The following is a 27,068-nucleotide window of genomic DNA, read 5'->3' as shown; positions in this document are numbered from 1 at the left end:
AACAGAACCTGAGAGTTAATCCTAAGAAGACTGTTGTGGTGGCATTTACGAAGAGAAATTTCAACACTCAACTTGGAATCTAAAGCTCTTCAATGAAACTCTACCTGTGAAGGGGCTAGTGAAATATCTAGGGTTAACCTTGGATGAGAAGCTAACTTGGCCCCTCACATTAAGAGCATCTGCTCCAAGGCAGTGAGTACTAGAAGGGCTTGTGGCAAAAACTGGGGCCTAAGCCCCAGGGGTATGCACTGGATATACACCACAGTGGTTAGATCTAGGATTTCCTAGGTGGCCGTAGTGTGATGTAAGAAGGTAGAACAGCGGGTTGCTGCTAAGGAGCTTGCTAAGGTGCAGAGATTGGCCTGCTTAGCCATAACGGACAGAATTCACAGCACACCAACTGCTGGAATGGAAGCCTCCAATTCACCTTTGAGTCAAGATGGAGGCAGCAGCTGGGGCACACACACTTAAAACTGGGTCTAATTTGGATATCCAGAGTCACACACTAACATGGAGAGTGAGGTAAATATAGGAATGGCTGGGGAAATGCCTGCCGACTATATAATAACTCCCAACTGCTTCGACAAGCCTTACAACATAATAATTGGAAGTAGGGAGCAGTGGGAGAAAACTGTTCCGACTCTGTATGGGGGACATCCATTTGGTTCAACCAATGGGTCGAAAACAGAACAAGGCATTGGGACAGGGGTGTACAGGGTTCAGCCAAGACTGGAGAGCATCATCTCACTAGGAAAACTGGCATCTGTATTCCAAGTTGAAATTAACTGCAATCAGGACATGTGTGGAGGAGAATATGTGTAGGTGCTACAATGACTGTAGCATCTTCATCTATTCAGGCAGCCAGGCAGCCCTGTAACCATTGGCAGCTCCTGCAACAAGAGTTAAGATTGTTGTAGATTGCCACAGGGCTCTCGTGCAGCTAAGGGGAAGCAATTGGATAAACCTAGTGTGGGTCCCTGACCACTCAGGGATATGTGGCAATGAACAAGCCGACAGACTGGCTAGGGTCGGGACAACAACTCCATTTATCGGACTGGAACCTGTCCTGACAATCATCAAGGCTATGATCAAATTAGAACTACGGAACTGGCTTAGGAAGAAGCATGTAGGATATTGGACCAAGGTAATGATGCCCAAGCCATGTTTTAAAAGAAGCGCTGTAATCCTGGGTTTGAACAGGAAAGAGATCAAACTCATGACTGGACTGATGACAGGCCATGGGAATTTCAAAAAACACCTACACACAATGCGTACAACAAAAGAGGACCCTAAATGTAGGACCTGTGATGAGGGTGAAGAAACTGCATCATACCAAATCTTCGAATGCATGGCATTGGAGAGTAAAAGATACAAAATCTTTGGGACAACTAGACCTGAAGAAATTGTGTCTAACAAAAACTGGTAGAGCGACTCCTTGCACTATTTAAGGGCACTGGTTTGCTTACTAGCACACATGGAGTGATACTGCACAATAAACCTAGTTTCGGTGCGGGCAGTGGTGTGTCAGACCTAAGCTGTTTTAGCTCCCCTGTTAAAATCAATCAATCAAGGCTTCCATCAAAGTCACATGTAATTTTTTTAATTGTGACTAGTTTTAAATGCTTGCATTCATCTTTAAATCATTACCTACATCAGAAGGCATAATATTAATAAAAAATAAAATGTTAAAATACATAAACAGTTTTGCAACATTTTGTAGGCACAGATTACAGTAGTGCAATACATCATTTATGGTATACAAGCAGCCCTAATGTTTCATTGCACAAAATTCCAATGGAATTTTCAAAATATTTGTCCGTACATCAGGTCAACATAACAAATGTGATTCGACTGTAATGTAATTTCAATGGCAACTTTAAAACTTGACAGGCATCTTCAGCTGTTTATTATGTATTCAAGTGAGATGTCACTTCAGAGATTATGAAGTTAAAATGAAATACATTCATACTGCATTTATAAAGACCACAGACATTGTAGCACTATTCTACAAAATACTGACATGTATGGCCATCTGCTGACTGCTGTATTGAACCATATTTCATTTTTAAAAACAAAACAAAAAAATTAATGTAGATAAATTTGGACAGGTCATTCATCAAATTGTCCCATTCCTTATCTTCCATTTATCTAATTCCCATTCCTGAGCTATAAAATTTTCATTTCCATGGGTGCTATGTGCAAAATGTTCAAGTATTTTCCAAAGTTTCATGCTTTGTGCTTCACAAATGATGCCCAAATGCAGTCTTGTTGTTCAGGCTGATATGTTCCTTGTACCTAGTTACAAAATTACGACCAGTTTGACCTACACAAAAAACCTTTTGTTCCACGTTGGACTCTATACACGCTATACACACAGGCAAGTCACCACAGCAAAGAGATATGTCATGGCAGATAGTTGGTGTCATCCCCTATTATTGTATCTGAAAGTGAGGGTTTATAATAAATAGAAAATTTCAACTTATTTTCTAGCCTTGTTACTGTCAAGTAAGTGTAAGAAATTACTCTTCCTTTTGGGCACTGTTTCTATAGTGTATTTAATATTGCAGTACTGCTCATCAAAAATCATGGGGAGGGCAGGCAGATTTTCCATGTGCAAAAGTACGCATATTATTATTAAAGGGAGAGAGATTCTGATAGCAGAATTAAATAGCTGCCTGTATAAAAAAAACTAGCAAGCTCATAAAGCTCATAAAGATATCCAATGAACTAGTGTTTATGCAGTAGTTATTTTTCAGTAATGAAGCTAAGGATCTGTCAATCACTGATAACATGCTACAAGGGTCATTTGACATAATACACCTACACACCAATGTGCCGATAGACGAAATTTAATTTGCTATGCTATGGCATAACTGTACCAACAGAGGCATAGTTTGGTGTGACAAAACCCCACATAATGAAAAAAGTTTTTTTTACACTGAAGTATCGTACCAGTATTATACATATTATGTTATGCATCTGGTGTGAATGGTGTTTTCAGATCACAATGCAGAATATGTGACCGTTTTTATATAGTTCAAACATGTACAAGGAACATATCACCCTGAACAACAAAGACTGCTATTGGATATTATTTGCAAAGCACAAAACATGTAGCAAGTAATATCGAAAATACTATGAAAATTTTACACACTGTACCTATTGGAATGAAATGGAATATACCTGAGGAATGGAAAATATATAAATATAAGATAAAGGATGAATGAACAATACGGATTTAAACACAATATTTTTTTTTTCTTTCCAAAAATGAAATATAATTTAGTATAGCAGTCAGCTGAAAACCATGCATGTCAGCATTTTGTAAAATAGTGCTACAATGTCAATAAAATATGAATGATTTCATTTTAACATCGTAATTTCTGGAGAAACAGCGCACATGAATCTATATTAATAATAAAACTGAAAAATCAGTGTGCTTGTCTGTTTGAACACTAATATCCAAAATGACCAGAAGAATTTTTATGGTTTTTTCACAAGTAACCTGAGCCGTATTTCGTCAACATCGGATACAGAAAAAATTATCTGTAGTTTAGTTTTATCTAAAATCCTTAGCTCAGCTTAGTGCTTTGGATGTTTAATCATCACAAGGTAGTGCACCAACATGCAATGGATGGTGCTGTTAGCTCCATAGTACACTAAAGAACCAGTAGGTAGTGCTGGTAGTTTTTTTGTGACAGATGTATTTTTGGAAGTTTATGTCACTGACAGAATTAAGTATCACAATCTTATCCTTACAAATACAAACAAACAGCAAATTTACTTGGCTAGGATATACAGATTTACTGATTTTTCATTGTGTATTAACAACTTTGCTTCTTATGATAAGTTTCATTTACATTCTTTGCTAGGAAAGACGGATTTATTAAGTTTTCTTTGTTATTTTGGTGCCTACTCATCGCATTTTGATTTAGTTTTGTCTATGAATAAAACTGCCTAGAAAATTCTATAGTCTTTCTGAATACACAAAAACAGCTAAAAGTCTGAGGACTATGCAGTTTCAACAACGCAATGAAGATCATGAGGCAAGACTTACTGTGGCTCGAGAACATCAGGATTTAAATCAATCTTCGCAAACTTCTTCCGAAACAGAGGTGTAATGTCACTCTGATTGAAAGCATCATGCATTATCTCACACCTCAGAACCCTTCACTCATGAAGGCTTAAAGAAACTTCTCTCCAAAGTAACATCATAGCAAAGAAGTGAAAGTTTTGACAGGAAGTGGCACAAGCAAGCGAGTTTTTACACCCAGAATCTTGCGTATGCCTCACAATTTACCATTTTGCCTTAAAGGTGTACAATTCCTGGTGAGTTTCTGTTAAGTCATTACCATAATCAAAGCACAAAGACAGATGAAGTGTATCATGAGTGTGGACGTTAAGGAGCATTTACACTTGGGCGCCTTGCGGCTGTAGCGTGCCCCAGATGGAAATCGAGGTGTCCAATGTGAACACAGGTGTGAATGGAATCACTTGCACACACATGCTAAGGAAGAGGCATGTATTTCCATGTCTACCTATACTCGTGTGGGGGGCAAGTTACAGCCACACGTAAATGCACCTTCAGTGCTAGTTGCTTTCACATGGCCCGTTATACATGCCTCTCTTCCATTTAGTGAAACAAACGACCTCTTCATGCATGTTCCAATGACACTACCCAAGCTTTGTGTACAAAGAAGTAAAAAATAAATTCCATGTATGCAAAGTCTCGAGCACCAGTATATACACCTGGGCAAGGCAATCTTTCTCTCTACTAAATAATAAACAACTGAAGGCTCCTGTCAAATTCTGAAGTTGCCATTGAAAATATGTTACAGTCAAATCACATTTGTTATGTTGAACTGACATACTAACAAATTTTTGAAAATTCCACTGGAATATCGTACAGTGAAACATCACAGCTGCAGGTTTGTCATTACCGATACACTGCACTACTGCAGGGGAACATCACTGTAGAGGTTCCCCAGCCTTTTCTCTGGTGGAACATATTCGAGACCTGTTACTTTGATGGAACACACTGATTATTTTGAAGGTTTTTTTTTTAATGAGGAAACACTTGTTTTATTGAGTGATAACTTCAAAGAAAGATAGAAAAAGAGAGAGAGAGAGAGAGAGAGAGAGAGAGAGAGAGAGAGAGAGAGAGAGAGAGAGAGAGGGGATACTGTGTATTGATAGTTTTTTTACGGAGCACTTATTTGCTACCCGTGCAACACTAGTATTCTGCTGAACACAGTTTAGGAAACCCTGCACCACAGTCAGAACACGCATAAGGCCTAACCTGTTAGTAGTATTCATGTTTTTACATAATGACATAAAATTTTACTCAATTAAAATAAAAAAGCACAAGCTTCTTCTCAAGACTACTACTTGTTTAGAAACTGGAGAAAATAGTGTGTAATTTTTCTGTGTGACATTTTGGACTCCACAGAACTATGTGGAAGAGAAAATTGGAACTTTCTGAATTAGGAAACATATACTTTCTTTTGAAATTAGCAAGTCTAATGCATAAGGCAGACTAACTCAAATTTGCATGTCTGACAAAAAAAACGCAGCATAAACACAAAATTAGGACTTAAATATGATAAAATAATAACGTACCTGCAATTAGAGCCCCAAGTGCATTGTCCACGGTTGTAAAATCGACAAACTGGCCGTGGCTCTGTTTCCTCGGGCCGATTTTCATCATCGTCAGTTAGTTCTCCTTCTTCTAAATCATCACCCTTCAATTCACCTTCATCATCACTCTTCTCGTCCTTCTTCTCTTCACATTCACCTTCTTCTCTGTCTTCCTTTTCCTGCTGTTCTTCAGCTTCAAAATCTAACTGTTCCATTTCCTCCACAGCAGAAGAGTCTTTCCTTACTTTTCCATCCTCAACTTTTTTGTTCTCTTCATTCTTTCTTTTCTGGTGGTCTTCTTCAGATATTGCATCCAAACTATCATTACCATCATTACTGTCTAAATCTGAAACATCAGATAAATCTTCGCCATGACCAGGAATACCATCTTTTTTAACTGTACTTTCAGTTTCCATCTCATTTTTCTCCTGTTTCTGATTGACATTCAGAGTTTCTTCTTTATTTACAATTTCAACAGCATTCACAACAATACCATTTTGTTCACTTCTCTTAGATTTTACAGAAGATGCATCACTCTGTCTGCTAGACCTGCCACTCTGACTCGAGTCCGAAAGTTCCCCATCATCATCGTCGTCAACATCTTCATCATCAGATTTCCGAAATTCACCATGTACATTGACCAATTTAGGAGAGTCACCATGTACGTCACTGGATTTAGGAGAGTCATTATGCACGTTGCGAGATTTAGGAAAGTCACCATGTACATCAAGGGATTTAGGAGAGCCACCATGAACACTGAGGGGTGTAGGAGAGCCATCATGTACGCTGAGGGGGGTAGGAGAGTCAGTAGGTACATTGATGGGTTTGGAAGAGTCTCCATGTAAATCATCAGATTTAGGAGAGTCACCATGTACATAATCAGATTTAGGAGAGCCACCACGTACATCATCAGATTTAGGAGAGCCACCACGTACATCATCAGATTTAGGGGAATCACTACGTACATAATCAGATTTAGGGGAGTCACCACGTACATAATCAGATTTAGGGGAGTCACCACGTACATAATCAGATTTAGGGGAGTCACCACGTACATAATCAGATTTAGGGGAGTCACCACGTACATAATCAGATTTAGGGGAGTCACCACGTACATAATCAGATTTAGGGGAGTCACCACGTACATCTTCTGCATCTTCTGATTTAGGAGAGTCACCATGTACATCTTCAGATTTAGGGGAGTCACCATGCACATCTTCAGATTTAGGGGAGTCAGCATGTACATAATCAGACTTAGGAGAGTCACCACATACATAATCAGACTTCGGAGAGTCACCACGTACATCATCAGATTTAGAATAATCACTTTGTACATCATCAGATTTAGGAGAATCACTTTGTACGTCATCAGATTTGGGAGAGTCACCATGTCTACTGGGACGAGGTGGGGATGCTACTGTGCTAGACCTCCCAGAAGGTGGTGATTGTTGTCCAGTTGGTGGCAGAGATTCTGAATTGGTGGATCTGTGAGACTGTGGTGACATTTCACCTCTATCAGCATCTGGTGGAGACTGTACTGGGGTAGAGTATGGTGACCTATCCGACTGCTCCTGTACATCATCTTGTGGAGGTGACTTGATAGAAAGGCATTCCATTGATTTTGGAGATACATCATGCCTGTCAAGCCCTGATGGTGACCTACTATGATAAGAAGCAGGAGATTTTGGAGATATCTCACAATGTTCTTGTGGTGACTTTGGTGGTGACTTGCTGCTGTTTAAATCTTCACTTTCCGAGTTGTCATCACTGTCTTCTTCACTTCCATCCTGTGTATAATCATTCTCTTCTCTGTCTACAGACCTCCTGAATTTATTTTCTACCTCGTTTTTAGTTTCAACTTCACCGTCCAATGAACTATCAGAGTCCATGATGGATTAATGCCAATTCTGTAAGAAGAAAGAGTGCATTGGATAAAGATATGAAGTTACATAAGTTTCATTGCACAATAATTTCAGACAGCATTTAAAATGAGGCACACATTAAATAAACATGGCCAATGAAGGAGTTGGCTATGTGTAGTTTCCTTGACCATATAAATTCTGTACGTTGAAACTTTTATGACCACTATTTATATACATAGACTGCCTGATAGTTTCCTTTTCAAAATAGCAACTTGTTCATACAGAACACAACAAGTACAGAATTAATTGCAATTAATATTGAGAAGGTCCTATATATATTAAAAGTGTGCAATTCTCTTAACAGCAAAACCCAGAACTATCTAAACTGGCATTACAATTTCATTAAATTATTTTCCTATTGTTATTAAAAATTTGAAACTCAGCTGCTACTGAAAAAATTTCAGATGAGGGAGAGACAGATGTACAGATAGATACAAGAGACAGACAACTGAAAGGACAACATCAAAGGCTCACAACAAAGAAATGTAGCTTCACTATATTCAAAAATTACTCTTTAGGACTCTTACATCAAAATAAAAAAGCAACAGCATAACTGTTAATGATTTAAACAGGTTATCAGCAAACATTGGAGGCACACTTACAAAATGAACATCCATTTCTTTGCTGACCTGCGTAAGACATTTCTGAGTGATTTGGGAATATATTATAGACAATTCTGTGTAAAACATATCAAGTAAATAAGATACATTTGCAAAATTCACAAACTCACTTGAATCTACATAAAACAGAAAAAAAACTTTCAAAAAAAAAAAAAAAAAAAAAAAAAAAACATACACACATCAAATAAAGTTTTGCATCATCCCGATTCCCAGAACTCGGGAAAATAGATGTCGACTGGATATTGTATCACAGACACAGTCCCTTTGACTGGGACGGGGGGGACAGAGACGGGGGAGTAGTTGAGTGAGGGGGGAGAGGGGGAAGAGGGGGGAGGGGAATGAGAGGGGGAGAGAGGCAGAGTATGAGAGGGGGGGAGAGGCACAGTGTGAGGGGGGAGAGGCACAGTGTGAGGGGGGGAGAGGCACAGTGTGAGGGGGGGAGAGGCACAGTGTGAGGGGGGAGAGGCACAGTGTGAGGGGGGGAGAGGCACAGTGTGAGGGGGGGGGTGAGAGGCACAGTGTGAGGGGGGGGGTGAGAGGCACAGTGTGAGGGGGGGGGGGGTGAGAGGCACAGTGTGAGGGGGGGGGGGTGAGAGGCACAGTGTGAGGGGGGGGAGAGGCACAGTGTGAGAGGGGGGAGAGGCACAGTGTGAGAGGGGGGAGAGGGATTGTGAGAGGGGGGAGAGGGATTGTGAGAGGGGGGAGAGGGAGTGTGAGAGGGGGGGAGAGGGAGTGTGAGAGGGGGGGAGAGGGAGTGTGAGAGGGGGGGAGAGGGAGTGTGAGAGGGGGGGAGAGGGAGTGTGAGAGGGGGGAGAGGGAGTGTGAGAGGGGGGGAGAGGGAGTGTGAGAGGGGGGAGAGGGAGTGTGAGAGGGGGGGAGAGGGAGTGTGAGAGGGGGGAGAGGGAGTGTGAGAGGGGGGAGAGGGAGTGTGAGAGGGGGGGAGAGGGAGTGTGAGAGGGGGGAGAGGGAGTGTGAGAGGGGGGAGAGGGAGTGTGAGAGGGGGGAGAGGGAGTACAAGACAAACCTCAGAGATGTACATTTCCCTTCACTATACATCATTTGCAAATACAATCATTTCTTCAGTTGACTAGGTTCACACAATCACATCCTTTTTCAAACCGTGGCCTATGAAATATTTTATGATGTTAATAAAGGCAAAATAACAATGTATGTCCATGACTACATACAATCTCTCGCAAAATTTCTTACATATGTGCAATACATGTTTTCCAAAAATTAGACACTAGTGTGATCATACTGTTGCACTAATATTCATGTAAATGGCTAGGATGTTACCGCATTTTTCAATGATAAAATGTATTATAACTGTTCAACAGACTTGATCCTCATCATGACAGAAGGCCACAATTATAATTATTGAAACACGTAAATAAGCGAACACCAATCTAAGTATTTTATGAATATCAGCATTACACCAGTTAATTATAGGGCATATCTGTCCAGTTTGCAGTGAACAAGGATATTTAAATTGACCCACTACTTATCTATATGAGTTGGAGATAAGTGTTCCCACTTAGTTCTGCAACTAGAATATCAGTCAGTACCCATATGCTCTACCAAATTTAAAAAATAATGTCCCATTTTAACCACTGTTAACACAATGACAGTCACTAACTATTGTCTCTTTGCTAACTATGTTACAGGTAGGATCCATTTGTTTTAAAGAGATTTACAATACAGCTGCTTAAAAAAGACAATCTCTACACCAAATTACTATAAACACATAATAGTGGAAAATTGAATTTGAAGAACAATGAGAAATTTTCCAGCAGTGTCCCAAATGATCTTATTATAGCACTAAAGTGTCAACTAACTTTACATCTATTTGGCATTGCTGCAACATGTACAGTTCAAGCTGTGCCAACTATATTTGGTACAGGAAATCCAAAACAGGAAAAATTTTACATGTATAGAATGTTCCAAATACATGCCTCAAAATTTAGAAAAAGTTTAATTTCTGCCACCTGTAATTTTTAGCTGTCTGCATTTGGAAATGACAAAATCCACTACACTTAAGCACTCACAGTTTTCCTCACAAGTGACTGCTTAATGCCCTATCACGGACAAAGGGTTTATAGACTTTTTTAAATGTATTTCACAGTGTTGTAGTACAAGCTTCTTGCTGAAATCAATGAACACCTACATAACACCATTTTCGAACACGCAGGTGCTCCAGTCCTCTGCCCCGAGATATTTCACAATTTTTGATTGATCCCTACCAGAATGATGGCAAGTTGAAATTGAAATCCTGTCGTGGCCACAATGCAGTAATGGAAGGTGAAGATAGTGCCGAGAATGAAACTAAAAATCAAGACCAAAATTGTGAACCAAGTCCAGGCAGGATCTGCACCAAAAGGACCACCCGAGGGAAAGTCAGGGGAGTTAAGAGATAGTTGAAGTGAAGGTTTGCAGCACAGAAAGAGGAAGTAGTGCTGCAAAGACTGGGGTCCCATTGTGGCCAACCACATACTCACCAAAGAGTGATGAGCCCCCCCTCGGGGCACTGGAATTTAACAAGGGCCAGGTCACGATGGAATCCCTGACAGATTCTTTGCAGGACTTACAGCTGAGTTAGCTAGCTCTGTTGAAGTATGTAACATAGATGAAGAAAATATATTCATGTATCAGCAAAGTACAGGACAACATATTACAACAGAGACAAAAGAGAGTTGGCACTTAATTTTTTTTTTTTTTACAAAGTATGTGCCCATTCAAAAAAGTGGTAACAAACTGCTTTTTTGATGAAAAGGACACACCTTCAAGTTGGGTAACAAAAGTGACACACAAAACTATGCCCAACTCCAACTGTTCTAACATGATATCCTGAAAATTATGGATCTCGTATTTCTTGACTACTAATAAGCTTTCGACTCAGTAAGACACCAATGCCTATAAATGAAAATGGGATTGTATTTGGTATAAAATGAAACTGATGAATAGTTCAAAGCTTTCTCGGTAGGGAGGACGCATCACTTTATCAAATCTGGTAAGTCAGCATACACAGAAATAACGTTAGGCATGCTTCAGGCGTGGCTGATAGGGCTCTTACTGTTCATGTTGTGTATCAATAAACTGGCATGTAATATTAACAATACCTTACACTTTTCAAATAAGATGCAGTTATCTACAATGAAGTACTGTCTGAAATAAGCTGTATAAATATTCAGTCAGATATCAATAAGATTTCAAAGTGGAATGAAGTTTGGAAACTTGCTTTAAATGTCCTGAAATGGGAAACTATGCACTTTACAAAATACAAAAACACGGTATCCTGCAAGTAAAATATCATTGAGTCAGAAGTAGTCAGTCAACTCATATTAAAACCTGGGTGTACTGGCATAAATTATTTACAGAACAATGGCAAAACTTGAAGCCAGCCTCTGTGAAAGTCAGTCTGTGATCTGGAGAAATGTAGGCACATGGGTGGCTATACTGAACCTATGACTTATATTGGAAGGTAGACTGGAGAGAGAAAACTATGTTTACAGCAATTATAGATTTAAAGAAAGCTTGATAATGTTCACTAGGCTACACTCTTTGAAATTCTGAAGGTGGCAGAGAGAAAATACAGAAAGGGAAGTAATAATGGAGAAAGGAGTGAGACAGTTGTGGCCTATCCCCTATTATTGTTCAATCTGTACACTGAGCAAGCACTAAATACGACAAAGGAGAAACTTGGAAAAGAAAAGAAAATTCAGACAGAAAAATGAAAAAACTTCAAGGTTTGCTTATAATACTGTATTTCAAACAGCTGAACTGAATGGATTTTCTTATGAAAAGAGGTTACACCAACAACAGCAAAACAAGCATAAAGAAATGTAGTCAAATTATGTCATGTGATTCTGAGAGAGTCTGATTACTTCTTTAAAAGACTCTGACAGGAAGTGTGAAACCAGCTGCCTCTCACCTGAATACAACTTCCTCAAAAATATTGGCTATCAAACATATTTGTGCTCTTTTAACAAAGAAGAATCTTTTGCCTTTGTGTCCTACTGCCACCATACCTTAGCAGTTGAAAATTTCTGAGAGGTTCAATTTAATTTTTCCCCTTTGTCCATGTGTTTGACACTTCTACCCAAAATGCGGCCCCCCTTATACCCACAAGTAACAGTTCACCAGCCTGGGACGGTCCAGATTGCCCAAGCCCACATATGGTCTCCACTCATCCAAAACTACTTCTTCATATCTCTCTTTCTCACTGCCACTTTCTCTCCCACTGGCACTGTCCTCTCTCTCTTCCACCATTACTGTCTCACTGCTACTCTCTCAGCACAAAAGAGCACGAACATATCAGCATGTCAAAAATTATTGGTGAGGAAAGCGGAATAAGGATTGAGGCAGCTGGTTCGCCACTGGAGCATTTTTCTGCTGGTTCCTTTCTTTCCCCTGCTGTAGCATGGCTTGGTGCTTGTTTAAAGCATATCCCATAGGTCAGTGAAGTTTTGACTAATTGCACTGAGGTGACAAAAGTCAGGGGACACCTCCTACTGTGTCAGACCACCTTTGGCCTGGTTTAGTGCAGCTACTTGACATCGCATGAAATCGTTGGAAGTCCCCTGCACAAATACTGAATCATATTGCCTCCGTAGCTGTGCATAAGTGTTACTGTTACAGGATTTTTTGCACGAACTGACCTCTTGATTATGTCCTATTAATGTTCAGTGGAATTCATGTGACCAAACCACTCACTCAAATTGTTCAGAATGTTCAAATTAATTTAGAACATTTCGTGTGCTGGTGATGTGGCGCATTGCCACCCATAACAATTTCATTATTGTTTGGGAACACGATGTCCATGAATTGCTGCAAATGGTCTCCAAGTAGCGGAACATAATCATTTCCAGTCAATGACCATTTAACTGGACTATAGGGACCAGTTCAATTCCATATAACCACAACTTGCACTGTTATGGAGCCACGACCAGCTTGCACAGTCCCTTTTTGACAACTTGGTTGACGAGTTCGTGGGGTTTGCAGCACACACTAACTCTACCACCACCACTTACCAACTGAAATCAGGACTCATCTGACCATGTCACAGTTTTACATTTGTCTATGGTCCTACCAATATGGTCACAAGCCCACGAGGTACCGCAGGCGATGTGCTGGTGGTCATCTGCTGTCATAGTCCATTAACACCAAATTTTGTCACACTGTCCTAATGGATACGTTCGTCATATGCACCAAATTGATTTCTGCAGTTATTTCACATAGTGTAGCTTGTCTGTTAGCACTGACAACAGTATGCAATGTGCCACTGCTCTTGGTCGTTAAGTGAAGGCTGTCGGACACTGTTTTCTGTGATGAGAGGTAATGCCTGAAATTTGATATTCTTGACAAACTCTTTGACACTGTGAATCTCGGAACACTGAATTTCCTGATGATTTCTGAAGTGGAATGTCCCATGCGTCTAGCTCTAACTACCACTCCAAGTTCAAAGTCTGTTAATTTTCATCGTGTGGCCATAATCACATAGGAAACCTTTCCACATGAATCGCCTGAGTATGAATGAAAGCTCTGACAATGCAGCGACCTTTTATACTTTGTGTACATGGTACTACCACCATCTGTATATTTGTGTATCACTATCCCATGACTTGTCAATTCAGTGTACATACTTCCGACAAATACAAACAAATAAGTACACTACAATGTTAACACAAAATCGTTTGCTTTACATTTTTTCTGGATATTTTGTTGATCAACTGCAATTCATTGAAAATGTCTCACTTATGTTTTGTATCTCAAAACAGTAACTGATGTAAGAAGTATTTTACTTAACTTCTAGTCTTTCCAGTTTTACATATTTTTGCCAGTCATTTTAAGTTCTTTTCAGGCATTTTAAGACCCTTTTTAGCCTTTTTTTGTCAATGTCATGTCACTTTGGGCACATCTGTCTCGGCACGAAGTGCCCATTATATAGAGACAACATGATTAAGTTTTACTGGTGAAAAAATGCTGACTAGAAACATAGTTTGACAACATCAGAAACCTTGAGATGACTCCAGAACCTTTTTACGTGTTTGCTACGTCAGTTAAAATTACATTTACATCTCAGACTGGATCTCGATAACGTATTATGACATCGAGCCATGTTTCAAGGTTCCCCAAGAAAATCATCTTACGAACATACGGTAGAAGTTTCTAAGTTTTCATGAAAGTGTCATATTACAAATATGTGGTAGAAATTTCAACAATCTGCAATGAACAGAAATTATGGAAGTGGCCATCCCCAGGAATTTGTAAAATTAGCACCCAAAAATCACGGTTTTCTGGGGTTTCTTGGCATATGCACATGAACAAATGGCGCTTTTCTAAGTTGCCCAAGCTGCCACTCTAGACCACACCTAATGCAAAATAACCAATGGATATGCTCAACTTGTTAGGACTGGAGGAAGTGTGTAACGCTTTAATTTTGGCTCCGTGTTGTAGGACAGCTACAGTATGCCCATTATTTCAATAGGTATGTACACAGTTGCTAGGCCAAGGGCTACGCAAAACACTTCTACCTTGATATCTGTGATCAATAGAAACAAAGACTCCCCCCCCCCCCCCCCACCACCCAAAAAAAAAAACCCACCACGCACAGTTCAGTGGAACATATTTGTACCATGTACTATTGTGCGCACAACAATATAAACTGTTGATACACAACAGCAAGAAAAACATTTCAGAAAAAAGAAATTTGTTAACAGTGGATGTAAATTTAAGATTTACGAAGTGTTTTCTTAAGGTTTTTGTCTGGAGTGTAGTTTTGTACTGATGTGAAATGTCCCTGATAAATGTTCAGACAAAAAGAGAATAGAAGCTTCTGAAATGTGGTGCTCCAGAGGAATGGCGAATATTAGATGAGTAGGTCAAATAATTTCATGAAGACTTACCAAATCGAACAGAAGAGAGAAGAAATTTATGGCACAACTTGAATACAATACAGGAATGGTTTACAGAACACAGTGTGAGGCATCAAGGAACTGTGAATTTGGTATTGGAGTGTAGATGAGGCATAAAATTGGAGAGGGAGATCAAGTAAGTTCAGATAGATGCAGGTTGCAATAGTTACAACACGATGAAGATGCTCTCACAGGATAGAAAAGCACGGAGAGCTACATCAAACAAGTCTTTGGACTGAAGACCACATCATTATCGTGATCATCATCTCCTCCACCACCACCACCACCACCACCACCACCACCACCACCACCCATCAACATCAACATCTTCTACTACTACTACTACTACTACTACTACTACAAAATGAGAACATGGGCTCACTGTGAGTACAGCAAATCATAAAGTTTGACTGGTTGGTAGAATAGTGGGGAAATGCAGTCAGTTCCCAAAGGAGACTGGTCATAAAATACTCAAGCAACCCATCATAAAATAGTGCTCAAATGTGTGGGACCCATACCAAAGATAACCAATAGGGATAGTAAACACCCACAAAGAAGGTTTGCTTGATCCACAGAAGAGCAACATGGAGACAATGAAAAACCTGAACTGTCAACAGCTAAAGATAGATGCCAAGCATACCCCAGAGAAGCCTTACAAAGTTTCTTGAATTGGTATGAAGTAATGAGTGTAAGAATACATTGCAACCCAAGTATTGTTCATACAAGGTGTACAAAGGGACTATAGGCTAATGACAGTGAACAGAGAGGCATTTAAGCAGTCCTCCTTCCTGCCTTCTATACATGGATGGAACGAGCAGAAACTTAAATATGTGGTACAATGAGAACGTCTGCTTGCCACACACTTTACAATGGTTTCCGGAGGATAAGTGCCCCAAATGTGTTACCAACATCTCATTATGATGTTGAATTCGCACACACATTTTGCAGCATACATGAAGTATAGATTATGGCTTCACCAATAAAATAAGGGGTCCCAGATTGCTAACATTGCTGAACTTCAAAATTATGAAAGTTTGTAATAAGTCTTCAATTATTTATAAATACTTACATTCAAATAAACTTTTATCATTGTTACAGTTATTGAATTCCCCTCATTTTCTGTGTTACTGATGTACCTATATCATTTGAAATAATTTCTGCTTTATCAATATATTTCTACTGGGGTAGCTAAAACAGCTTTACAGACTTTGGGGATAGAGTTTTCATATCAAAATATGGAAAATAGTCAATATAAATTAATGTCCTAAATACTTAGTTGTTTTAGTTATTAACCAGTAACCATCAATCCCTTAAAAAATCCAACTTTACAAATAAGTTAATGTGTTAATATTTGACATTAAGTATGTAAGCAAGAAAAAGTTTACAAAAGGTCTGAAACTGTACTGAAGTAAAGTTTGTTGGAAGCCATTAAGTGCTCCGATTTTCAAACAATGATTGAATAAAGTCTGGGTGTTTGCACATTGTCAGTTATGTTGTCTCAAAGCAAACATACAGTTTCTAACTATAGCACCTGTCTTACTGTGTTAAACTTTTAACATATGATTATACTTCTTAATGAGTAGACTGTGACAGCACCTTCAATTTCTTATAAATACCCCTGGAAGCTGTTGCAGCTGGTACCAGATTCCAGAATAGTCTGCTTAGTAATACAGATGATAATATCTCGTTTATAGATGAGGCAGCATTTGGAGAAGATGGTATAGAACATTTCCATAGCCAAAATTTTTGGAATTATGAAAAACCTTATTGTAAAATGTAGGCTAGCAATCAAGAAATACTTTAATGTGTGGACTGAAATTTTAAGTAATTGTCTAGTAGGTCCATTCATTTTGCAGGTGCTATCTATAAGGACACTTTTCAGAATCTTATATCCTCGGGAAGCTCTTCACTACGGAAAAAACATCACATCTAATTTAAAAATTTTCCCAAATTTGTTATAACATATGCCTTGAGAAATAGTAAAAAGCTTACTGTTTATGCATTATGGGCTCCAGCACATTTCAACTGCATTGTTCCAAATTCACTGTATGTTTCAGTGTAGGGTATGGAGGAATGATTCCAGGGCCTGCAGGTTCTCTTAATCTCAGTCCATTGGATTATTATCGCTGGGATCACTTACACTAATTGGTTTATGCAATTAGGCAAAATCAAACAATGAACATTCCTGGATGGAATAACAATATGGAAAGGACAGGCTGTTAACTCACCACACAAAGAAGGCAACGAGTCAAATACATGCGCAATGAAATAGACTGCCAAAATATTAAGCTTCGAACAAAGTCCTGAAATAGACACACACACACACACACACACACACACACACACGTGCAAGTGGCTATCCCTGGGTGCCGGAGCACAAGTGCAAAGTGTGTGATAGTTTTCTATTTCAGAACAAGGACACTATCAGAAGGCTTAATATTTTAACAGTATTTTTCATTGTGTGTGTCTGCAACTCAACATTTCCTCTATGTGGTGAGTAGCAGTCTATCCTTTGATATTGTGATTTAAGCAGCTGGCATTGCAAATGCAGATGCCTGCAAACCATTCAACAACATTCAATGGTGTCTGAAAAAGATTAACAGTCCTTGACCAAATGAAAAGTAGTTTCCGACTTGAGAACAGACTGATAAGACACATATACAAGTAAAAGTGGCATTACCCTTTTCTCTCTACAGGTGTGTCTCTCATATGCTGGGGTGTGAGTGACCCATATTTGTTAACCTTTCCCAGTATGTCCCTCTCTCCTACCCCACGAAGAAACAGTTAGTTCTGAAAGCTAGGATAGTGTGTTACTTTTACCTTTAAATGTACCTGTCAGCAGTATTTCACATTTCACCTCCTCCAGTTTAAGTAATGGCCAGCAATTCTGTCCATAATTTATCAGTTTCCTCAACTAAATTTTCCGGGGAAGCAATATATTTATTTCTTAAGTATGTAGATTTCCTGTGACTTTTACTACGTTCATTCATTGCATGTGTACTACGTTCATTCATTGCATGTGTAAGCACAAACAGTGCAGAGTAGTTAAACAACAATGAACTTCTTATACAGCCAACAGATATACAGTTTCTAACAGCTGTTAATATCTTGACTTGTTTTAACCTTGATCATGTAACATAACTCTTCACTTGCTCATAACAAACATGATGCGAATTTAATTCACTTGAAAACCGTCAGCTCTACGATCGACAAGCAAAATATGTTGTCAAATCACCATGCTGCCATTAGCGGGTGGGCTTATGAACTATCAGCAACCATGTCGATGGTAACACGGTTGTTTGCATAAGTTATTGTGCTCGTTGGACACTGAAATCTGATCCTTAACTGTGAAGTAATTTGGACGGATGAATAAATGAATGTAAGTCAGATTACTTTCGTTTAGTAAACAAAAAATCTACATATTCTCCTGTGTTCAAATTTCACTTACAAATCTTCATGCCTTTTTAACACCTGGATAAATGCATTCATACTAATGAATTTGTTCTTTAATTCTGTCTGTTATCATAGATAGGCCTCTCATTTTGCAACCCCTTATTTTATCAACATCAAAATTTTCTATGTTGGCACTTTTAGTTCTAAAAATTTGTTTGCAGAACATAATTTCCTTCTAATGAACAATGCCAATCATGTTCTCTTGTTTGAAATACTTTTTTTTTTTTAATACACAGATGGTAGCTACGAAGGCCTAGCTGTTGAGACTTTTTCTGAGTTGAAGTTCATCAGGAGTGAGTAAAATTCATTACCTTATCTGAGACTGGCTTTACTCTCCAACTCATCTACTCACACGTTTAAATTTGCAGGTTCAAAACATTATTACTTTCTGAAGATTGCATTTCTTGTGCTGGTAGAAAAGCTAGTACATTTAAATCAGCACATATCCTGCATTAGTACAGAAAAGTGTCACTAACAGTCTGAAAATGATTGACTAATTATCTTCACAATTACAGCTTCAATATCCGTATGCAACAATCATATGATTTTTACTAGTTACCATGCTCCTTAAGCATCAAAATTCGAACTCAAAGCAGTGGTTCGTCAAGAACAGATACTGCTTGGAATAATTTCAGTGGAAAAGCACCCCATTTAAGAAATCAGTCATTCCAGTTTCCAAGAAAGGTCATAGTACAGATTCAAAAACCTACCACACACATTACTTGTACAGACAGGGCTGGACAAAAATGTGGAAAAACAGTGGGGACTGCATGCTTGAATATAAATGCAGATGCTAGCAAAATCTGTACTGATGCTATTGTTTTTGATCACGAATAACACCTGTGTACTGTCCTCACGTGTTGCTCATGGTCAGTGGTGAGCACAATACATTGGAGCTCAGTGAATTTGAATGTGGGCATATTGTTGGTGCTCATATGTGGGTGCTTTCACAGTCCTAGCATCTACAGTGTTTCTACAGAACTCTTATCCAAGATTTATATTGCATAGAAGGACAGCAAGAAACATCATCTGCTACGTCACAACGTGGATGAATGTGTGTGTCAAGTGATAGTGATAGACTGTCACTTGGGGGGGAGGGGGCAACCCCATAAGTAGAGAAATTTCAAGGCGGGCTGGAACTCTAAAACAACATCAGTACTGCAAATAGCCATAACAGGAAAACATGATGACGAAGCCATAAAACTTGGTCTAGGAATGATGGGAGAAAATCATTTAACCAGACAAGTCTAAGATTCACACAGTTTCCAACTTCTGGCTGAGTTTACACCCCAAGAGTGAAACATGGAGGGTGTTTTGTGATAATTTGACCATTTTGTCATCAGGCTCATCCCCTGCTACAATGACAATAGTGACACTATGTTCCTAAACAGTAGTGCCCCAGTTCACACTATCCAGGACTGATTTTGTGATCACGAGGATAAGCTGTTGGTTCTCCCCTGGCCGCCACTGTCACTAGGTCTCAATATTAACGAGCCTTTGTGGTCTACTTTAGAGAGAAGGGTGCGTGATCGGTATCAACCTCTATCCTCTGGCAGCGGTTTTGGATACCAACAGTTTTCCTAATAATATCAGACCTGACAATGTGTTGCGATTGTGGTGTTTCCATATTTCTATGCATCAAGTGTAAAATTCAGAAACACCGTAAACTTATTATGACATTTTCACAGAATGAACAACTGTTCCGTACGGACCAGCACAGATTAAAAATATGTCTAGCCGCACTGAAAGAGATACATTATTGAGTAGATGACAAATGATGATTTTAGCAGCACACTGCACACTCTCTTGAGCCGATTGCTTTAGTTATGCAAATGTTCATTTTTTCCCCATGTTACTAAACTTATCAAACTGTGCTGAATTACAGAACACACTGGAGTACCATATGAAGAGACTTAGGCAGAATACACAACTACTTGAACAGCTTTGAACAATATGTACATATGATTATTCCATCTACGTATATTGAAGGTGATCACTGCTATCAGCTGCAGTGACACTTTATGCGAAATCAGCAGCGGTGGGATTTGAACCGAAGATCTGCTTAGTATGCAGGTGTGTTAACCACTGCAACACCCGGAACACAGTGTTATCGCAACTGCGCAGACCATCTCCGCTTGCATCACGGCCAATCAACATTCTCACCGAGTGCCACCTATCCTTAATCACTGTCCATTTTACTCCTGTTCGCTACTCTGAGATTCCCACATGAGATCAAATGTATTGTTCATCTGCAGTGAATAAGGTGGACCCATTGCCCAGCTAGGCGTACCAATTGTATGACTGCATGGTGTCTGTTCTTTCGGGCATGTCCAAAAGAACAGACACCAAACATTCGTAAGACTATTCAGTCTTTGGATCTTATTACAGAAAATTAATAATACTGTGGATGGCAGGTACAGCACAATTTAGAATCACATTGGGTAAAAAGGAAAGTCATCCTTCTCCCAATTGCCATCTTGGATATTTTTACCATCTGAGCTCAACAATTAACAAAAAAATCTATTTTCCATTGTACCAACCAAAGTTATAAGCACTAGACAGAAACGCATAGGGACTACAAAGGAATCAGCACTTAATTTCAGTTATTTCAAAAATTCACCATGCTACTACAAAAATGGTTCAAATGGCTCTGAGCACTATGGGACTCAACTTCTGAGGTCATTAGTCCCCTAGAACTTAGAACTAGTTAAACCTAACTAACCTAAGGACATCACACACATCCATGCTCAAGGCAGGATTCGAACCTGCAACAGTAGCGGTCTTGCTATTCCAGAATGCAGTGCCTCGAACCGCATGGCCACTTCGGCCGGCCCATGCTACTACAGAATTACCCTTTAGTGACAATCATTTTTTCCGTGCTACATACATGAATGGGACAGTAAGAAACCTCAATGACCGGTACAATGGTATGTACAATCTTCCATACACCTCACAGTGGTTTGCAGAGTATAGATGTAGATATTTTGATACTGTGCTTCACATTGATCTAAGTACATAATGATCTTCTGTACATGCACATAATTTTTGATGAAGTGAATAAGACATGAAATTATTAATGCATACCTCTAGATATTATTTACTCAACTTAAAAGGAAGTAGTAGACTGCTTGCCTGCCATACTGGACATATGCAAAATTACTGCTATAGGACTAATACAAGGGCTCATGGAGAAAAAAAAAAGTTGTCACATAGGCTGAACATTTTCTACAAAAATATTTAATTCCCAGCCCATGTTGCACAAATCTGTATTTTCACTGTTGGATTAGGCCAATGATGCGCAAAAGCAAATAGAGCATTATGGGTACAGTGATACAATTTGTAAGTTTTGAGACATGTAGAATTCAAAGTAACTATTGTTGATAGTCTGGATATTATAACCCTAGATAATTAAATGTTTGTTTCATAGCAACATAATAGACGGTGAAAATAATGACACTGGTTTATCTGAAGTGTACAAATTACTGGCGTACACAGAACATCAAATCAAATAGCATCAATTACACAAACTGTCATATACCAACAATTCAGTAACCAAAGATAAATGAGTGTGGGATACTATGAAATGAGACAGTGGTCCAAAGAGTAATACTCTGCTAAGTGAATGAAAATATCATTAATGATCAACCACATACAGTGAATCTAATATTAGTAATGATAGTTTTGGGCTCTTTTCAATAAGTCATCTCTTAATGAGTTCTCAGGTTGGAAAAAGACGAGGCATACGAACTCCTATACAGCCATGATTAATTAACCAATGCTGTGTTTAAATCAGCCTTCACACATATTAATTTTAGAAGGTGCTGTCCACATACTTGTTTGCAATGTAGAGCAAATGTTGGCAATATATTTCCATGTCATGCTGAAAAAAGCCAATGGAAGATCAGTTAAGTGCTACCCAGAACACAGCAATCAGTTAAATATATCTTCATCTCACTAACATACAACTTAATCTTATTTTGTGGATGGCTTTTTCTTTACATTCACTTATGCTGTCAAGTGACATTTCTGTTTTGCACTGAGCCATTTCTTCATTATCTGGTCTTGCTACTTACTGGAATTTCTTTTACTGGTGCATACAGTACTTTCGCTCCACCTGTGTTGAAATAATAATACTGATCTTGTCCCAAAGGCAGAATCTACATTGTGGTGACAGCATAATCTGTGGCATTGCTTGCAGGCCTATTATATGAACAGAACTGTGTTATATATTCTCGGCCTCCATGAGCTCGCTTTGTTGCCTGGTTTGTACATATGAGCAGAGCTTTGGGAGTGAGGTAAGTTGCATAAGTGGAATGGTGAGTGCTAGAGAGTAATTTATAAAAACATGAGCTGAAATGTAGTATAATAGTAATTATATTAGCTACTTCTAGCTGTTAATTTATTTCTTCGAGCTTTCCAAGTCCTTAAAATATTTTTTTTCACAATGGGACCTACAGAACAAGATGTCTAGATCAATGTACAAAAATTAAAGACACAGATCACAGAAATTTAATATTATCTCTAGTGATACAAACAGTTTACTAATTGCAGAAATAACAATATTTTCAAACTGGACTGTTATCAAATATAATTTAATCGTAATTGCAATTTTGGCGTGTTTACCAAAAATGAGATCTCTCTCTCTCTCTCTCTCTCTCAGTGAAGTAGGTAACATTTACAACATCGAATTCACTTGTTGATGGAGGTCTAATTACTCAAGAACTTTCAGCGTTGCAGTGAGTCAGCAATCGTAAGTATTGAAATAATTATGAGAAAATCAGCCTCAACTGCACAGGTAGTTTGTGCAATCGAGGCGGATTTTTCTTAATTACTTCTAATTACTCACATACAGCTTCACCCTTGTCTGCATAATTTCAGTGCATTTTCAGAAAGACAGGTCCCTTTAGATTTTTATTGGTAAATAAATAGCCTACTTGTAAACCATTATACAGTACAAATGACAATAATTATTGAAATATATTCTGAAGAAAGCAGAATACTTAGAAACTGGAAATCCTTTCAGTAATAATGATATTAATTAAACAGGCATTCCACTTATGCCAAGAATCTCTATAAGAAATGACTTTAAAACTAACCAGAAGCATTATTTTCACTTGTTTTACTTTTCTCATTTCACTCTTCCATCCCTAAAAACAAAATGTTTGGTGCATTAAAAGAACTTTGGTGATAAAGCAGATCCCATTTTAAGAGAAGTAACTGTTTTTGTCATGCAGTAAAATCTACAGCTATTTGGTTGACCAAAGTATTTTAATCAGCAGCAATACAGACTACAATTAGTCATTTCAAGTGAACAGTGGGAGCACAATTACTTTTTTCCATCAACAGTTCACTTGGAACAATGTTTCTTCATTTACAGCATCCAAGAAACAGAAGGGAGAAAAATGGTAGAAAACTTGATGTAATAGAAAGTAAAGCACACTATGCATCCATCAAAATTTAGAACAAAATCAATAATGTGAAGCAGGAACGAAGAACAAGCAACTGAACACACTTCACTTACGTAATACCTGCCTTTTGACAGACCATTCACTGAATATGTTCCTTTCAAGTACCAAACACCTTCTACCAAAGTATCAACAGATACAGGCACCCACATTCAACTAGCAATAGCTTTACAACGAGCACAGCACAACAAACAACAAAATTTGAAAGGCTTAAAAGTAATATTACATCTTTACACAAAAGCACCAGTTTTTCTAAACTTTTAGCACAGTATTTAAACAGAAAAACTGTTAAATTTGAGTCTCAATAGCCATCCTATAAAAGTAGAAATTCTGACAAACTACATTTTCTAAATTAGACAACACAGGCTGAACAAAAACAGCTAGCTTGAGCAATAGATCTGTTGTTAATTCTTCAGACACTTTGAGATTCAGCTGCAAATAGCTAATTTATTTACATCTGACTCAAAACAGTCATACCCAAACACTTTATACTGGACTAATTCAATGTATTAGCCCAAATATAAATACAAACTAGTATTATTACTCAATGATAAAACATGATTTCTGACACACTGTGTAATGTAGGGAAATAAACAAGTAGCAAATGCAATATCTTTAAGAGTAGATTAACTGTAAACTTTGTACATTACTGCTTAAGTCTATCTCATATTTGAGTAAATATCTGAACAAAGTAAACTTGTGTATAGAATAGCAGAGTCACAGGTCTATATGGCCAAGGAAACTGCACTGAACCAATTAACGGTACATAACACAACCTGTAACCCAAACCAGTTAACATATATAAGCAAAACCATACACACGGCTGAGGTTAATGGGTGATTTCTGATGACGTCTTCTGAGGTGTTATCACTTGAACGCGCTCTTACCTTTTTACAGAAGCAAACGCTCCATACTGAGCTGGTACACTGCGATTACCAGCATTCCACAATGAAAATGAGGAAACACTATAAAGTTTCCTACTGTCTTCGTAGTTTACCATTTTCGCAACTTTCGTTGTACCGATTACTACACTTGTCGAAGTTACGAGTAAACTTTCAACACAACACAAAATTAACAAAACTGTAGTCTTCACATTTCTGAAAATAATACTATTACATTATAAAACATGACCTCTTTTTTTCACTCGTCTAAAAAAACACCCCGGCGTGAGTGCACTTTCCTTCTACGTTCAAGTTGTGAACTTTTAACTGACCTTACCTTGTCCTACAACACGTAGACACAATCAAAATAATCTTGTGTATTTTCTCAACTTCAAAACAATTAGAAAAGAGAAGCCAGTCTCAATTTATGTTAGCATCTTAAGAGTCCAGCAAAACCATGAGACATTGGCTTCCCTTACAAGCTAATCCATTGGTCGATCACTTGTACCCACAATACAACGCAGCGTGTAATAAACAAAAGATTTCACAACAGTTCAAACCCGGCGAAGCCTAAACAATATCTTTGAATTATCTGGATTCGTGTCGAAAACATAATCCTATTTACAAATTCCTGAGAATAATGCTTGAAAATGCAAGATCTAAAAAGAAGAATGCAACTTTCTGTTTGTGGTTCAATGTTCTTTCCGTTTGAATTAATTTTCGTTTTTCAGAAGCTACTGCTTTTTGTTATTTATCCTTCGTGTGCGTTATTGTCGTCTGCCATTGAGTGTAAACTGTTACATATAATAAACTCTGTACAACCAAATTTATAATAGAGCTTCATTTACTGCACCCGATTATGTTTCTGTTAAGGAGTGCCATTTTGCAAAGGACTGCAAAAACAAAGCGAAGATAGAAATGAAAAGCTGCGATTATAGTAAGAAAAGAGGTCATTTGAAGTCAGAATGCAGGCTATTGAAGGAAGGCAAAAAGGCTCCGGATGTAAGTAACTTAACGCGTTGGAGTCAAGAAGTTGACCTAGAAGATAATCGTTTCAGGGATACAGGTGCTAGCGAGCATATGTCCAATTAGAGCAAATTATTCACGAGACTGAACAGTGTGCAAGACTCAATGACAGTTTCTGTGGATGACAGTAAACTTCCTGATCTGGTTGCGCATAGTAATGTGGAACAGGGTTAAATTTATGAAAACGGTGGGGTGCTTTTTACGCTCGAACTGAAATTCAGTTTGCTTTCGTCAGGAACTGCGTTGGACAAAGGTATGTGAATTCTTGACCCTTAAAAGTGAAGTTCATGCACTATCCACTTGTGTCAATAAAATGTATCGTATGTTGTTTTCTCTAAATGGAACACAATCAGAACTGCCAATGATTTCTCTTACTCTGCGACTGACAGTAATGACAATAGTTACATTTCCTTTGTCAACATTCATAGTGGTCCTGTAAATTTGTCTCAACATGTTGAAAAGTTGAGTGCTTTGCATAAAAACTTCTCCCATCAGAACATTATATTTGTGAGAGAGATCTTTTTATGTAAAGGAGTGAACTCTGTTGACGGCGTTGTCTTTGTGAAGTGTGTTTGGCGCCATTCACCCATGAGTTCATAAAGAGCTAATGCCTCACCTCAACTGCTTCACGCAGTCTGTGGACCGATTAAGTCGCATTCGCTAGGAGGAGGGAGATATTTTTTGCTTTTGAAGAGTGACAAGCATTCTTTATGAGAAAAAAAGTTTAGAATTAAAGATTTGATCAGGAACTTTATTGCAAAAGCCGAGGGAGAAACTGGTTTGAAAAATTAAATTTCTAAGGAGCCATAACGGACTGGAGTTTATGAATACTGACTAAAGTACATTTGTGAGTGAAAATGACATAACTCATCAAAGAAGTACTGTGTACACATCACAGCAAAATGTAAGAGCTGAGAGGGAAATGCGTACGTTGGTTGAAGCGGCTCGTTCAATGCTCTCAGGATTGCCCAGGCATTTCTCTGCTGAAATATACTGTATAACATAGCTACTTATGTAATAAATCAAACTGGTTCGAACGCTGGTAAAATTCCTTTTCAAGCTTTTCATGGCAGAGAATTGCCTTCAGAAGATTTGAATATATTTGGGGTTCATGTATCTGTCCTTATGCCCAAAGAAGAGAGATTAATACTTT

The 27,068-nt window shown here is 38.5% G+C and overlaps 1 protein-coding gene across 8 annotated transcripts in view; it reads right to left on the bottom strand.

The window, feature by feature from the left end:
• The window catches only part of LOC126353924 (zinc finger CCCH domain-containing protein 18-like), a 112,308-nt gene extending 86,645 nt beyond the window's left edge, over positions 1 to 25,663 (bottom strand). For 4 of the 8 annotated variants that reach the window (XM_050003168.1, XM_050003172.1, XM_050003170.1 and 1 more), the window contains exons 1-2: positions 24,896 to 25,663; positions 5,620 to 7,544 (exon numbers count right to left, since the gene is read on the bottom strand). In XM_050003168.1, coding sequence (XP_049859125.1) covers positions 5,620 to 7,526 — 1,907 coding nt within the window. In that variant the 5' untranslated portion in view covers positions 7,527 to 7,544; positions 24,896 to 25,663. The remainder of the gene's footprint in view (positions 1 to 5,619; positions 7,545 to 24,895) is intronic. The other 4 variants (XM_050003167.1, XM_050003171.1, XM_050003169.1 and 1 more) reach the window with 1 other exon arrangement.
• Positions 25,664 to 27,068: the final 1,405 nt, after the last annotated feature.

This window comes from Schistocerca gregaria, chromosome 3, assembly GCF_023897955.1.
Source record: "Schistocerca gregaria isolate iqSchGreg1 chromosome 3, iqSchGreg1.2, whole genome shotgun sequence".
Taxonomy (NCBI): domain Eukaryota; kingdom Metazoa; phylum Arthropoda; class Insecta; order Orthoptera; family Acrididae; genus Schistocerca; species Schistocerca gregaria.
This window is presented reverse-complemented; position numbering and strand designations above follow the sequence as displayed.